The sequence below is a fragment of the Hippopotamus amphibius genome, chromosome 5 (assembly GCF_030028045.1).
Source record: "Hippopotamus amphibius kiboko isolate mHipAmp2 chromosome 5, mHipAmp2.hap2, whole genome shotgun sequence".
Classification (NCBI taxonomy): Eukaryota; Metazoa; Chordata; class Mammalia; order Artiodactyla; family Hippopotamidae; genus Hippopotamus; species Hippopotamus amphibius.
Genome location: NC_080190.1, coordinates 41417088 through 41434212, shown reverse-complemented (window position 1 = coordinate 41434212; position 17125 = coordinate 41417088). Strand labels below are relative to the sequence as shown.

Genomic DNA, 17125 nt, shown 5'->3' with positions numbered 1-17125 from the left:
CACGCCTAACCTACTACACGCATATCTTCAGGGACACACACACTCATACACACATATGTGGGCATGAGAAACACTGCCTTCCAGGATTTCTTACAAAGATACGAAAAGCACAAACCAAGAAGAAGACTGATAAAATTGACCACATTAAAATTAACAACTTCTGTTCATCACAAGATATCACAGAGGTAAAACTACAAGCTATACAGATGGGAGGAAATATCTGCAATGTATGTAACTGACAAGGATTAAACTTCAAAATATGTGAAGTCAACCAACCAAAAAAATAGGCAGAAGACTACAACAGACACTTCACAGAACACAAACAGCATATAAACACATGAAAAGATGCTCAACCTCATTAGTAATCAGTGCAAAATAACTGGAAACAACCCAAATATAATCAATAGCAGAAACAATATAAAAATTCGGTATAAAATAGTGGGAGCTAATATTGAACAAAAAAATGAAGTAGCAGAAGAATGCATGCAGTATTATTAGATTTATATAATATAAAGTACAAAAACATCCTAAAGTAAGCATGCACATTGTATACTGGGGTTGGTTTTTTTTTTTTTAAGCTCTTTATTGGAATATAATTGCTTTACACTTTTTTACCAGGCTTTTGAGGTACACCAAAGTGAATCAGCTGTATTTATACATATATCCCCATATCCCCTCCCTCCTGCAACTCCTTCCCACCCTCCCTGTCCTGGCCCTCTAAAGCATGACCCATCATCGAGTTGTTCTCCCTTTGTTATACAGCAACTTCCCACTAGCTATCTATTTTACAGTTGGTAATATATATATGTCCATGCTGGTTAAAGATTCCATTTATGGGAGAGCCAAAACTATAATTGAGTCTCCATTTGGTGACATGGGGCTCAGCATAAGTGGCTGCATTTGGGGTCTGTTGTCTTATATTTAACACAGCACATAAGCTTGTTCTTTATCATTAATATGATAAGCTCGGTCTTATAAAGGGATAGCAAAAATAACTTTAAGTTTGTACTTAAAGTTATTTTTGCTATCCCTAACTTCAGAAGAACATGAAAAACTCATAAGGCCAAAAGGCAACACCTGATTTTGGAGAATAAAATGGTCTGTTTCTCATGTTAAATTTGCTGCGCTAATTCATATGAAAATGCATTCAATTCCCTCATACTCTCAGGTAGTGTTTTGAATGCCAACTGACATGGTGAGGCTCTTCATTAATGTTCATTTTTATATAAAAATGCCTCTTTGAATGTCAGCTTTCATATGTTATTCAATTATAAAAGCAGTAAAAATGTTTCAGGGGATGGGGCGGGGGGATGGGAGAACCTGCTGCATGAAGTCGTATAAGTTCACTGTTGATGGTGGGTGGCTAGCATGACCCATGTCCATGCTGAAGAATAAATAGTGTTGAACATTAGCTTAACAGGCAGACCTGGTATCAACCAACTCATCGGAAAGGGAAGCAGATGACTAGTCTTCAGAAGACAAGAGGGAAATCTCAGTGCAACAACAACAGAAACACGAGCCTTGATGCAAATAATCACAGATCACTTAGCATTACTGTACAAAAGCCCTATTTAAAAAATCACTTGTGTGATGAATTGAAAGAATTCTTCCTTCTTTAAAAAACATTTTTAAAAACCTGCGAGGCAAACAAAATCAATGCTATCAATGGTAGACAAAAAAGAGGGCTTTTAAGGTACAAGGCAGAGTCTAGTCCTCAACAATAAGGACTCAGAGGTGGACCAAGATAAAACCAAATCACAGCTATGCTTGCAAAAAGAAAGATGGAACTAATAAGAGAAGAGGAATGGATGTGAGACCATATATAAGGACTTAATAAAAGCTGTTATCATTAACAAGCGCCTCGTGAAAAAAAAAAAAAACAACTTGATGGTTTCACTTAAAAGTTGAACTTAAAATAACCAATAATCAAAGAACACTAAACAGATACTTGCCATTTCCAGAAAATAAAATGTAATCTATCTGCTTCCACAATGAAAGATCACAGAAAATATGTTAAACCAATATCCCTAAGCAAATCAACCACGTTAATGGATATAAACTAGACATTTTTCACTACAAAAATATTAGATTCCCAAACTTGTTTGATTTACATAACCAATTCTCAATCACTAAATCAGAATTTCTTTTGGATGATGGCAGATGGATGTTTATCTTAATGGAAAAAAAAAAGAGAGGGCAAGCGTGTAAAGATATTAACAAATATGACATCATAATTAAGGCCAAGATCTACTGGTTTAAGAAAATAAGCTGCATTCAAGTATTCTGTATGAGTCATTTACATATTTGAAAACATAATTAAAATATAAATCAAGGCTTAGCAACTTGATCCACTGCTGCCTTAAGTAATAAATACCAAAACGATTCTGATCAAAACTTGAAACTTCCCCTAGCCAGTAACTGTAAATATCTGAAAGTCATACAACTCATTTTGCTTGAAAATACATGATATATTTACACTACCTCCAGATGATTTTCCCCCAGTCATCCTAATTAGTAAAGTCTTAACATATGACTCTTCCCTTTTGTTAAAACGATGGGAAAATTTGGCATTTAGGTATGCAATAATACTTGGGACACCGCCCAGGCTAAAACAAAAATCATTAAAGGCACATGTTAAACAAGCATTTTTATGAAGAAAACTTCATTTAACTGAAGAGAGACAGAAAAAATTGGACTGATCTTCCACGTAAACTCCCTAGGTGTTTTTCTGAATGTTTTGATAATAAGCAAGTTTGTGAAGGATCCTCTATAGCCTACTCATCCATTGTTGCTATGGTATACTTTATAAATATTAATAATGTTCACAGATGAAAAAGAATCTGTCTATATCAAGAAGAGTGCCATCTAACTTTTCAGATTAAATGTGTTGATAAAAAGCTAATTAAGCAATGAAACACTTCCTCAATTAAAACTTATAAAAATTTAAATGACAGGGTTTTTTATTTTAAATTATTTTGACATGAGAGTATTACCACAGAATCAGCCAAACTTATGTGCAACTAGTTAGAATTATGGCTTGGGGACAGATCAGCATCACGTTATGAGATTATGGTCATTTAGTGAGTTTAACTAAAGTCAACCAACAGCATCATAGCAAAATCTGTCACTTTGAATACTGGTACACTATTTAGAACCCTGTTTTTAAAAGCATAATTAGGATGACTTGCTGTTTAGTCAATCTAGCAGGAAAAAGAAGATAAATAAAATATATTAAAATTAGCTTGATGCAATGGGGAAAAATTAGTATATTTACCTTTACCTAGGGAAGTCTGCCATGGGTGTTTTCTTCATTTTGTTATAAATATGTTCATTTGTATGTATGAGTGAGTGCATGTGTGCATAAATCTTTGTTTCCTTCTCTCTTATAACCGCTTACCGTGTAACATAAGATGTATTGACTTTATATCATAGTATTTACATATTGTTAACTGTACATCATAGTATTTGAGTTAAGGGGTATTAAGGAGAAGAGAATACACTATCCAAGGACTGTGCTTCCTTTTCTGGGAAAAGGGTTTGTTTGTTTTCATTGTACACAGGATCATTATATCATGTTAGGCAGAAGTATGACCCCCTTATTGTCTTTACTTGGAGACTGAGTATGGTTTAAGGAGATGTGTACAGGTGCCAAGTTGACAAGGAATGGATCTATGATGGTTAATTTTCTATGTCAACTTGCAAGCCCATGATATCCAGATATTTGGTCAAACTAGACATTTCTGTGAAGGTATTTTTTTCAGATGGAATGAACATTTAAATCAGTAGTCTTTGAGTTAAAGCAGATTACCTTCTTAATGGTGGTAGACCTCATCGAATCAGTTGAAGGCCTTAACAGAAAAAAGACTGACTTCCCCTGAGGAAGGAGGAATTTTGCCAGCAGATGGCTTTCAGAAAAAGTTGCATCAACTTCTCCCTGGCTCTCCAGCCTGCCGGCCTTACCCTGCAGATTTTGGACTTGCCTGCCTCCACAAGCATAGAAGCCAATTCCTTAAAATAAACCTCTCTCTCAACACCCGGATACACAAACACACACCCCCTATTGCCTCTTTTTCTCTATAGAGAACCCTCACTAATACATAGCTCCACAGTTAAGAGCTTGAACTCTGAATCTAGATTACATGGGTTCACTCCTAATTGTACTATAAACCAGTTGCACCTCCGTCTTCTCATCTATAGAAGGGGATAATAAATATTAGCCCTTACCTCACAGGATCACTTTGAGAATTAAATAAATTTTATATATGGAAAATATTTAGAAAAAGCATACTCTATATGTTGGGCATTGAGTTCTAAAAACTCAATAAATATTAACTACAATTTCCAAGCTTCTTCTAATACAGGTAGTAAAGTTGCAGTTAGTCCTAGAAAACAGAAATGGCATGAATAAACAAAAATTTTTAGGAAAAAATCTACAACAAAAACCAAACACTTGAGTTTTCAAAACACCCATTTCTTGAATGGAATATCAATAATGAACATTATTTGAAAATCGCTGAAGTAAAGTATACCCTGCTTTATACAATAGCTGTGTTCTTAAAAACACTCCTGCCAATAAAATATACAAATAATCAAATAATATGACATATTATAATCTCGGAAATGCTTTAAATGCTTGGTTTCTAATTATTAACAGCTCTTAACATTTTGCCTCTATATTTATAGTCTCCACTTGGCCTCTACATATTTCCTGCGTTTTTCTCATCCTTCCTGCTCACTACCCACATATACCTTTGCCTTATAATTTCACCCCCTTTCCCTGCAATTCTCTACAAGTGTATATTGTTTTGTTTTTGTTTACTGTATTTTGTTTTTGTCAGAAGAAAGCCTAGCCGAACATTTATGTCCTTTTGGCCTGGGGAAAAGCTTTATAACACTGACACAAAAGCTGAAAACTATAAAGAAATAAAAGTGATAGAAATTAATACTTAAATATCAATTGCCTGATATATGTCCAAAAAGACCACAAAGAAAAATTAATGTAGAAAGAACATTTCTTAAGTACAGTCAAGTATTTAACAGAAATAATAATGCTGATTGTTATTCTATAATGTTTTATACTTTACATTACACACCCACACAACTTATTCCATACTAACTTCATAACAATCCTGTAAAGTTAGAAAGCAAGGTTTTTCAGCATAGGCACTAATGAAAGGTAATTCTTTGTTGTGGGCCACTGCCCTGTTGCGTAGCACCCCTGGTCTTTACCTACTAGATGCCAGGAGCCTCCTTCACTCCCACCCTCACCCATATTGTGACAATCACATGTTTCCAGACATTGCCAAATGTCCCTGGGGGACAGAATCATTACCAGCTGAAAACAACTGCCAGACAGAAATAGTATCTTCTTTTTCATAAGCTGGGTGAAACTCAGAGAAGTTGATTGACTTGCCCAAATACACCTCTCCCCTGAATGACCTATAAACGTGGCAGTTATAGGACACTGCCATGAATGCTCTGGGTGAGACACGAACTACCACCAAATAAATCGACTGTGGTTTTTCTCTGTCAACTGTCTCCTATCACAAACACTTCTGAACTCACTTTCTTCTCAGCTACTTCAGTCATGATTTCAGGCTTCTTTCTTCCTCCAAAAGGAAAATGTGCCATTATAAATTTCAAGTCAGAAATATACACTATGAAAATTTACATACACATAAACCATATTTACACAGTGCAGGCCTCTCTTTTTCCAAAGCAGTTTCTATCTTAGTTTGTGCAAGATTTATGAAACAAGCTATCGCTCTTATTAATCAGGTGGCTAACATACCATCCAACCTTTATGATCTGTTTCTAACAGACACATATGAAACCCTGACAACATTCTCTTTTTATAGAAGCATCATAGCAGGAAACCTAGTCATATACTGGGAGGTAAAAGTAGAGTTGAAGACACTTTGATTATCTGACCAAAAATACTTTCAATAGACTTAAGCTTCCATTGAAGCTTTGTGAGTTTGCTCAATGATCTGACAATGTGTGGTCTTATTCAGTGCAATAAATAGCAATTCTTTCTTTCACGTTAGCATCCTTTCCCCATGTCTGAAAAAATACTAGATTCTCATATTAATAATTCTAAACACAAACACTTTAAACGATTAATCAACCACTGTGTCTAAGCAGTGTTCCACCTCTTTTCAAACTGTTTCTAAACAACAAAAAAGGAAAAATGGAATTGTCTCATGTGATGCATTGCCACCTGTGTGTAGGCTGATAAGATGAAAAGAGAATATCTGAACGTCAGAGGACCAGAGTTACAAACCATACCTTCCATGACGTACACCAGGGACCCCACATCTCCTTCTTTGATGATGCAGCTGTCTTTGCCGTACTCCACTGGGTACATACAATCCACAATCTCTTGGATCTGCGACAGCTCCAAGTTCTTCATGAAGTCATTGTCAAGGATGGCTTCCTTTATAAGATCCTTGGACCTGTGGTAAGAGAGGGAAGATTTACTGGCAAAACTGACAAGCGCTTTCACAGTTTGTGGAGTTGAGCAGAGCCGGACAGCGTTCAGGAGCACTACCAAGGCATTTTCTTGTTAGGAAGCCAATAATTTCCTGACAGACCTGAGAACAAAGTAATTCCACCGCAGCAGGAAAGACACTGAGAAATTTTCTGTTAAGTAAAGTATCATTTAATGAATATGGGACTAACAAAGAAGCAAAATTATACAATTCCATTTTGTTTTAGGACGTTTTGGAACCCAAAGATCATGGGCAAACCAATGGACAAACATTTCAAATTGAAGCTTGCAACTTAGAGAATGAATAGGAACAAAATACAACATTTTATAGAACAAACACCATTATTACTATGTTTATATATTATAAAAGAATATCAGGATGTATTGTATGATATACAATTAGAGTAAAACACAATCTGTCTACTTATTTTTTGTGTGCCTCTTCCACTAGACTTCATGCTCCATGAGGGCAGAGATCATTTTTAGTGTTTTCTCTACTATACGCCCAGTGTCTACTACACTGCCAGTTATAGTAGAGGTGCTCAAGAAATATGCTGGATTTTTAAAAATGGTAAATAATTGGATACTTAATTAGCTGTTTGAAAACACTGGTATAAGTGTGTCAGTTCTTTATCCATACCTCATGCTTCTTTAGAGAATATTTATTTCTTCAAGCAGCTTAAATTGAAGTAACCATGCAGATAAAACTCTATTGAACAAGATGTTTTAAACACAACATGGTTTACACATGGGATTAAACAGGTAGTCCGCAGGAAAAATATTTACAAATTCTGTAATTGGGATTCAGTGCTTAACAGGGAATTTTTGCAGAACTAGAAATATGGTGATCATTTGGTTCTCTGGGATAAGAAGTTCCAAATAAGTTCCTAAGGATACAAAATCAAAGTAAAGAGAAAGTGAGAAATATTTTGTCAGGAACTGTACAAACATTACCGTCAGAGAAGTCAGAAACTGGATAAGACAAAAGCAAAGTCCTTAGCAACACAGAAGGTAAGCAACACATTTGGAATTTTATGTTAAAAGTCTTAATTTGAACAGCACCTGACCACAAGGTGGTCTTTGTCCACGCGTGCTTAACGTGTGGCTTTCAGGGAAGAGGCCTGCAGCAGTGAATACTGATGACAGCGTTAGCACTCCCCAGTTCTGCCTGTTTTCTGTTCTAGACCTCAGTCTAACTGATCTAGCCTTCACACGTTATGTTTTGTAATGATTTGGTTTTAAGTGGTAAAAAGGTATACATCAAAAATTAAAACAGTATAAACTATCAACATGAAAAATATACTTAGAATGGACTGTAATGATGCAATTAAATTATGAAGGGACTTCCCTGGCCACCCAGTGGTTAAGACTTCACGCTTCACCATAGGGGGCGCGGGTTGGATACCTGGTCGGGGAACTAAGATCCCACACGACACATGGCCTGGCCAAAATGTAAAAAAATTAAAAATAAAAAACAAAAAAAATTTTTCAATTGTTTATGAAGAGTGTTAATGGCATGGAAAAATCATACTATTTTTAAGTGAAAAAAGCATGATACAGAATTGTTTTTAGAATAAGAAAGCATGCATGTGTGAAATGTAAAGAAAATAGGATCCTGAGTTAGATATATTTGAATCCCAATTTTAGTCCTGTCACGTGTTAAACCTGAGCAGGCTGTTTTTATGAACTTCCACTAACTTGGAAAAAATATCTGCATCACCATGCTCATAGCAGAATGATTTACAATAGCCAAGATGTGAAAACCACGTAAGTATCCACTGATGGATGAAAGGATAAAGAAGTTGTGGTGATACACAATGGAATATTACTCAGCCATAAAAAATGAGAAATCCTACCATTTGTAACAACACAGATGAATCTTGAAGGCATTAGGCCAAGTGAAATAAATCAGACAGAGAAAGACAAATACTGTATTATCTCACTCTATGAAGAATCTAATTAAAAAAAAACTCATCGAAAAAAGAGATCAGATTTGTGTTTACCAGAGGTGGTGTGTCGGGGGAGGGAGAATTTGAAGAAGGTGGTCAAAGGGTACAAACTTCCAGTTATAAGATAAATAAGTACTAGTGACATAATGTACAAAATAATGACTATAGTTAACATTACTGTATGATACAAAGGAAAGTTAAGAGAGTGGACCCTAAGAGTTTTCATCACAAGGATAATTTTTAAAATTTTGTTTTTATTTTTATCTATATGAGATGATGGATGTTAACTAAACCAACTGTGATAATCACTTTCCAATATATGTAACTCAAACCATCATGCTATACACTTTAAATTTATATGGTGATATATTTCAATTATTTCTCAATAAAACTGGAAAAAATATGTGAAGACTGGTAAAAATACAATGTTACTTTCAGTAAATGGTGGGTGAAACGGTGGTGGTAGTAACTGCAATTGCAGTAATAGGAAGAGTGATAATCGGGTATACAATCGTGACTTGGAATAGTATCAGAAGGAAATGAAATGCTGGCATCAGTTGCCTTTGGTGACAGAATTATATTTTTTCTTTCTATTTTTCTCTGTAAAATTTTCTAGAATGGGCACACATTTTTATATGGAAAAACTCTTTAATTTCAAAGGTAGTTTATGAAAAGTAACTCGGCTATGAGGAAAAATAATAATCTATTTCTCATTTAAACAATGACTTAGATACTTAATATTGGTTGACCATTATTGGTATATTCAATACTACTCTTTTCAATAGGTTCTCTTTCACCTGGCCGGTTGCTAAATACTAACAGCAGGAATTTTCACCTAGTAAACAGATGGTGATGAATAGCCAGTAGTTAAGAATTTCAGAACAGACTCTAAATTAAAAAGTCCTGTTTGTGAGACTTTTACTTTACTTTGACAGGACTATTTAGCTGTATGTTTCTTTTAATATTTTTTTTATTCCAGCTCGCTAAAACTTTATTTTTCCTGAGGCAAAGAGGTGTTTCCCTTGAGTATTCAACACAAGATACAAAACTTTGTCCTCATCTATGATTTTCATAAAATCTCCTTTCTTAATTATCTTCACTGTTCCTAACCTCAAGAATACCAGTAGCGATTTGCGAGTGACTCCTGAGATCTACTGTTCCAGGGTTACTTTTCCAAATAAGAGGACTTATTTGATCTTTAAGAAATTAATTTTAATCAAATTGCACAATATTCTCTTTACTAAAAATTCCTTTATTTTCATTGGCTCAGAGAGTAAGGCCATCAAGGGGTTCATATTTTTTAATATAATAAAGACTAGATATTATCAAGCCCAGAATCCCAACTTGTTTAGCTACAGATGCTATCTCATCCTTTGGGAAATAATAATAGTGATCCATGAAAATCTAAGTCCAAAAACTGCTGCAAGATTAAAAATAAAGCCCTCTTCCAAGAAAATAATTAGCTACGTCCAAAGAAAACTGAAGAAAGCCACTTTCTCTGTTCTCATAAACAGTACAATCAACCTGTTTTATAAAGACGTCAGAAAAGAGGACACAATGCAGTTTTACACAATCCCACAGAATCATCTGAATTTTCCAAGCGCTTATCACAAACTGGAGGGGTTGGGGAGGAGTTTCAGGATGCTCTTGCTTCTCAAATTTCATTTTAAATGGAGGACATTCAATCTAAAGTCCCTGAAGAAACAAACTGGAGGCTTTCATATATGCCTTTGTGTTACTTTGAGACAAACTGAGAAATATAGGACCTACATCTTATCATCTATCCCTCCTTGGAGGCATCGTCCAGTGACATTTGCCTCTGAAACATCCCAAATAATTCCTCCCTGCCTTCACAGAGTAGTGTGACTCAAAGATGTTCTTGTCAGTGAGTAATACTTAAAGTCTTGCCTCTTCATAGAGTTTTCCTTTAAGTCCTTTCCCACTGAAGGCTCGAAACCTTAGGGCAACTCTCATTAGTCTCCACTTGCTCCAACATTATAAACCACAGTCAGCCAGAGGCTCCACCTAACTCTTGTTGGAATCTTTTTCTTTCCCTGAAGAAATAGTCTAACACACTGTAACTAAGACATGATGCTGCACATGAGATCAGCTGAGCTGTGTTATCAGTATGGGAGCTGAGGAAAGCTGCTATCGCAAGTTCCAGAAGGTGGCTATCTGCCCTAACCCTGAGTACATATCTTAACAACATTTTGCAAGAATTCAGCAGCCTGACCTGAAAGGCATAAGAAGTAAATACAAAGATCTTGATTTTTTATCCTTCCTGTCTGCTTCTGTGTACAAACAATCGATTTAAAAAAAACCTTCTTTCTTCCATGCCCCAAATTCGTGACTTTTTAATCCAAACAACCATAAAAGCAACTCGGTTATTTCGAGCTGGTCCTACTGATTTGTCATCATCAAATTGTCAGCTTCTGAAATATTGGCTATATATAATGGTGTGCTGTTAAACGGGCTCTCCAGAAGAAAAAAGCCCTGGTTTGTAGTGTTTGCCAATTTCTATGGTATAAATACTCCTACCATAGCCAATTTCAAGCTACTAATGCAAAGTCAACCTGTTTGCAAAATTCCTGAAAAGTTAACAAGCAGTTGTTATATGAGCCAGTACGTTGGCTCCAACACATCAAATATAGATTCTTTTTCTAACACCCTAACATGATGATCTTTTCCTTCCTTAAAAATTTCATTAGGTGGTATAATATCCCCAGATAACTTTATGCCAGGATTAGCAATCTTCCAAAATTTCAATTTTAAGAAAATGAACTGGAAAGTCCGCTTCCCCATTTACTTACTGCAGAGAAAGTTCCTGAATAGACACAAAGACTAACTGTCTCTCTTCACAACCTTAGATAAAAATGGGCAATTCTGGGGTGAGCATAGGGAAATATACAGCTACTTCTCTAACAAGAGAGATCGCATTATTCACTATTAATAAACAGAGTCTCATTAGTTTTCTCGACATTAATAAAAAGATATTCTACACTGTGGTTATCATGTAGTAGGCTTGCAATATCTATGCAGCACTACTGTTATTTCAAAGATTGGGGCAGGCTGTTTCAGACCAAGTTGTCAAGAAGAGGCTTCTCTGGGCTGAGGACTGCGTGGTAATAGGATCCAACCAAGCAAAGATCATGGAGAAGAGCATTCTGGGTAAAAGAAAAAACAAATACAAAGGTCTGGAGGTTGGAAGAAACTTGATCTGTCCAGTGTTCTGGAAGGAGACCTTTGTGGCTGAAGCATAGAGTGAGCACCAGGAAAGGGAAAGAAGAATGAGATTGCAAAGGGAGGCAAGAATCAGGTCTCACAGTGACTTGAAGGCTGTGGTAAAAAGTTTTATTTCATTCCAAAGCCTTAGGAATACAAGGAATGGTTGATTATGAGAAGAGGTATGACTGACAGGTAATATATCTGGCATAAGGAATAAACAATATAAACTTACTTTAAAATTTTACTGAGGTCATAGAGGTTTTCTGTCATGCATTTCATCAATTGACAGATACTAAAAGCATCACTTATTATCCTGTCAATAAGGAGTTCTTATAACTGAAACTCTTGGGAACCACTGTCTCACAACTCCTACATTTACCTGAACTTCGAATCACTGACTTTCAGGCAATTTTTACATATTAGAAGAGAATGAGGTCTCATCTCTAATTTCCAGCTATCTCCAGCGGCCTAAAAGCTATTCACTCTCCATTCACAGCTTCTCTTTAGATTAGCTTCCCCCTGAACACATACCAAGCAATCGTAAATATTCCCAAAAGCAGCCATGGCCAGAAATGTTAAAATTAATATCTGATCTCTTCATTCAACAAAGACTGCTAGGCACTTTAAAAAATACTCAGAATTATTACTAAGAATGAAAATCAGCTCAAGCAATTTTAAAATGTTTTAAAATTTTTCTATAATCAACTTTTTGACTGAAAAAACACTCACTAAATCTTTTTAGCTCTCAAAGGTCAGTCTTAGGCTCAAACGTCAGGAGAAGCAGTAAATACACTTTCAAGGTCCTTGATCTACAATACAGTATCTTCAGTTGGCAGCTCTGAAGTCCAAACCCCCATTGGTAATTCATGGCTCTTTTATTCAGATACAGTAATTTCAGGGCCCCTTAAAAGTGTCTAATTCCAGGAGTCATTGTGGCAAGTCATTCCATTTATATACTGTGAATACTCAATGAATCATCTAGAGATAAGAAAAACTCACAGAGTGGTCCTCTCTCTGCCCCAACTGTTGAGATTCTGCCCAAACAGTAGGTCCTATTTCTAGCCTAACAGCTTCCCTGAATGAACTCTGTAGGTACAGAGCTAAGAAATATCAACAAGCCTACATTTTTTAAAGATAAAACTTAATCCTACAAAGCTAGTGGCCAATTGAGATATTTCCTCAAAACTGAAAATCAGTTTTCAGCAAGTTTCAGACTAAATTTTCACATCAACCAACTCTGCTATAGCTATCCCAATCTTACCACAAAAAAAGTCATGAAGAAACCAAGACTATTTGCAGCATTCACACCTATAATCAGTATATGATGCAAAAACATGGGAATCACTGAGCCAAAATACATGACAGCAACATAGTTCTTAGGTGGTCAATGATATTAATCCTTTGTCTATTTCATGCATCACAAATATTTCCAGTTGCCATTTCTCTTCTTTTTTTTTTCTGTAGTTCTCAAATAGATGAGTACCTAAATGACATTATACGTTATAGCTCTAAAGAAAAACAATGATTTGGGGTCAAGGAGAAGATGGTTAACCCATAAAATATTTGTTTGCTGATGTATCACTTAAGCCTTCTTTTTAACTAATACTCTTATTCTCATTGACTAGGAATGATGCTAAGTAGCTCTGGAAATCACTAGTTAGATGTTAGCAGATGGAGCAAACTTGTACTAATTAAAGAAAAAGAAAGTATTGCTCTTTGTAGGTGTTCATCAGCTTCCAAAAGAAGTCAATATTAAAGACTCCCATTCAACTGCTGCAGTCATTTAGTGCTCCAGAGAAGCATTTAACAGCTACTTCACACTGGTGAGCCTAACTCAAAATAGAGCAGTGTCCAAAAGAGCCCAGATCAAACTCCTGTCCTATAAGCTCCTCTTTTATATTACTGAAGAAGAACTGTGGGGTTTCACAGAAGAACTGTAAAGTGCTTTCCATGAGAATAACGACCATAAGAATTCCAGGAGAATAAGACTACACACATTAATTCCAGAATGTAAGAACCATGTGGCTGGATCTATTATGAATTAACTCTATTTTTGAAATTAGAGAACTAAACTGCGAAACAAAAACAGCAATGATGGCGAAGAAATCATTTGGCATGTATTTATAGGTCCAATTTCAATTCAACATTTCAAAGCAATTGCTTGTTTATCTTTCAGAACACACAAACAATTGAGATCTCTTAGCATTTACTTGCTCCCAACAAGGTCAACAGGGTCACACTATGAACATCCGTTAAGCTCCTCATCCTGCAGGGCACAAATTGGGAGCCATGATTTCTGTCTAGTCCTTTGAAACCCAATAGCTCACGTCATCACCACGTGTTACACACTGTCATTTCAATTATTGCAACGGCCTGATTTTAAAATCGATCATTAAAAACATCATTTTAGAAAAATTCTCTTATTCAGTTACTTCTCAGATTTAATCTCTGAGATAAATTACCTTACATTTTAAATTAGCTTACATTTGTCTGAATTTAGCAGCAGGAAAATAACATGTTTCTCTACTAACCACTCACACCCCAAATGTGTATACTTTCTCTTGGCCAAAAATTATGACTTGGGTCATGCGTTATTTCCTCTGGTGATGCTTCCAGAAAATTAGAGCCAAATTTAGCCTTGTTACAGTGACCTACAGGTCTTAGGAAGGCCGATCATCTACTTTGATGAACTTGATTCAATTTCTTCTCCAAACAGTTTAGTCTGCATTAGGCTTTAATACATTAGAATACATTTAATACATTACACTTTGAGTCTGCCTGAAGGGAGATGGCATATAGACTGAGAAATTTTTTTAAATAACTAAAATTTAAAAATCAAGCAATCATGCTCCTAGTTGTGAAAGCTCTGGAGTTTCAAGGCTTCTTAACCAAAGTGAAAAAATTAACCAAAAATGACAACATGAGTCACCATCACCATAGTAGTACTAACACTACTACAACTAATATTTACTAAGGGATTACTCCATTTTCTGCAATGAAAGTCCACCCTTCATGTAAGTCTCACAATGACTTGCTAAGGTTGCCATCACAGAACTGAGGCTCAGAGCAGTTATGTAACCTGTCCAATGTTACACAGCCAGTACGTGACAGGTAGATGCAGGATTTAAAGATCAACCTATCTGACTTCCGAGCCACACTCTACTAAATCGTTTGACTTCTGAGAACACAATACTTAATTGTATTCATAATTTGAATAAATTATCCCAATTATAAAATCCAAAAGCAAATATGCTTCTCACTTACCTCTAATTCTGCAAAAGTAAAAATGCTATGCTTGTATACTATGAGCTTTTATCTGCAGAGAGCATTTCATGCTTTCAGAACAATTCCACATCTAACATTTCATTCTATTATTGCCAAAAACTTGTACAGTAGGTAGAATAAATGTTAACTATTATTCCTATTTGACAGATAAGAAAACAAAGACACAAAGGGTTAGATGCTGCCAAGTGCAAGTAAGAGATTAAAGCAGAACTCAGGTCTACTGACTACAAGCCTGAAATAAACACTGTCCGGATCTTCCTTCATTACATGCACTTTCATATTCTCTCTGTGTCTCTTGATGCCTTTTTTTCTCTTTGTCTCTGTCACCTTGCCTTTGTCTCTTTCTGTCTTTCGCATACCTTTGGCCATTTTAATGTTTAAAGTCTCTTGGACAAAGACTCAACAAATTCACTGCACCAGTATCAGCAGGGAACTCTGGCAATAATTCTATGGTTTAAAAAAATTCTGTGATGGTTCATTCAGAGAGATTCCCTTTCTGATCTAATTCATTCTTCACATTACAGAAGTTTGAGCATGTCTTGTGGCTTTTACAGAGAGATACCCTCTCATACAGAAACACCTCTTGAATTCATCAATGTAATTCAACTTATTTTGATTCCAGTGTGTTCACACATTTGTTCTCTCCTCTCTGTCTTAAGCACATACCCTTTCTCTCTCTCTCCTTTCCTTTCTACAAACCCTGCCTCACACAGACTTGATATACAAATATGGAGGGAAAAAAAGTATACAAAAATTCACTATTATTTTGGGTGAATATCTGTACTTGAATTCAAAATAAAAAGGAAGCTCTCATTAGGCTTATAGGATAAAAAATATGAGGGTGAGTCAAAAATTATCCGCACTCTGGCTGTAGCATTTATTTTAATTAACTTTTAGAAAAGACAAATACATCATTTTTGGGCATAATCTCCTTGATTTTCAATACACTTTGTCCATCTGTCAACAAGCTTTCATATTCCCGCATTAAAAAATATTTTAGGCTGAGCTGCAAGCCACGAATGCACCAGTCTTCACTTCTTCATCAGAAGTGAATCTTCGTCCTCATAGGGCTGCTTTCAGGAGACCAAACAGGTGAAAGTCTGATGGAGCAAGATCAGGACTGTAGTGAGGATGCTTTAACACGTCAAAACGAAGTTTCAGCGGAGTGTTGACAGTGTGGGCAGGAGTATGCGGACATGCACTGTCATGCAAAATTACAGTGCTCTTGGAGAGCAGTCCTCTGTATTTAATCTGAAGTTTAGGCTTCAGCTCTTCCATAAGCATCTCACTGTAATGAGCACTGTTGATTGTTGAACCTTTTTCCTGATAATGTTCCAATACTGGCACTGAGAATCCCAGAAAACAGAATCATTTCACGTGTACGCACAATGTTGTCATCAGCTGTGGATGTGGATGGGGGTCCGGCTCCTTCTTGACAGCTAACACTTGTGCGACCTTCCTTGAACTTCTCTATCCATTCATACACACTTCTTCACGACAAAACACTTTCTCCATACTGCGCACAGTCTTCGATACATAACAGCACAAGGTACACCCTCAAACCACAAAAAACGAATCACTGCACGCTGCTCTTCTTTCGTGCAAATCACAGGTGGTGCATCCATTTTTGCTCGCACCACAGCTACAAATGAACTGATGTAACGTGTTCACACCTGCACAGCAGTGACTGGGGAGACAGTAGCCTTGAATGGAAAGAGCTGATAAGACAGTGCAGCCAACAAGAGTGTTAATATAACCGGCGTGCGGATAATTTTTGACTCACCCTCGTGTAATATTCCAAGAAAGACTGCAAAGTCACCATTTTGTAATTGATGTAATTAATGATCTGCAATATACGTATATTTGAGAAGTCTGAATATAAGAAACTAAACATTAAATGCTTTCTATATAAGTATTTTTACAATAGAAATCTAAAATACAGAGTTTATAAACTTAACAAAACATTAGTATAATGGCTTAAACATTATAATCTAATGAGTTAGCTACTTTAAATTTTTATTGAAGAAGACAAAGAGGGTAGGAAAAAAGGGAGAAAGGGAAGAGGGAAGATAAATAAATTTGATTTTATAACTTGAATCCACTATCTATCATCTTGTACCACACGGCCCTTTAATGATCTGTCCCTTTCAGTGGCAAACAGTGAATATTTATTGTA

General features: G+C 35.9%; 1 protein-coding gene across 2 annotated transcripts in view; it reads right to left on the bottom strand.

Annotated features, from left to right (window-relative positions):
• Positions 1 to 17125, bottom strand: part of PRKG1 (protein kinase cGMP-dependent 1) — a 1182497-nt gene that overhangs the window by 1028369 nt on the left and 137003 nt on the right. For both annotated transcript variants that reach the window (XM_057734520.1, XM_057734518.1), the window contains exon 2: positions 6289 to 6455. In XM_057734520.1, the coding sequence (XP_057590503.1) occupies positions 6289 to 6455 (167 nt within the window). The remainder of the gene's footprint in view (positions 1 to 6288; positions 6456 to 17125) is intronic.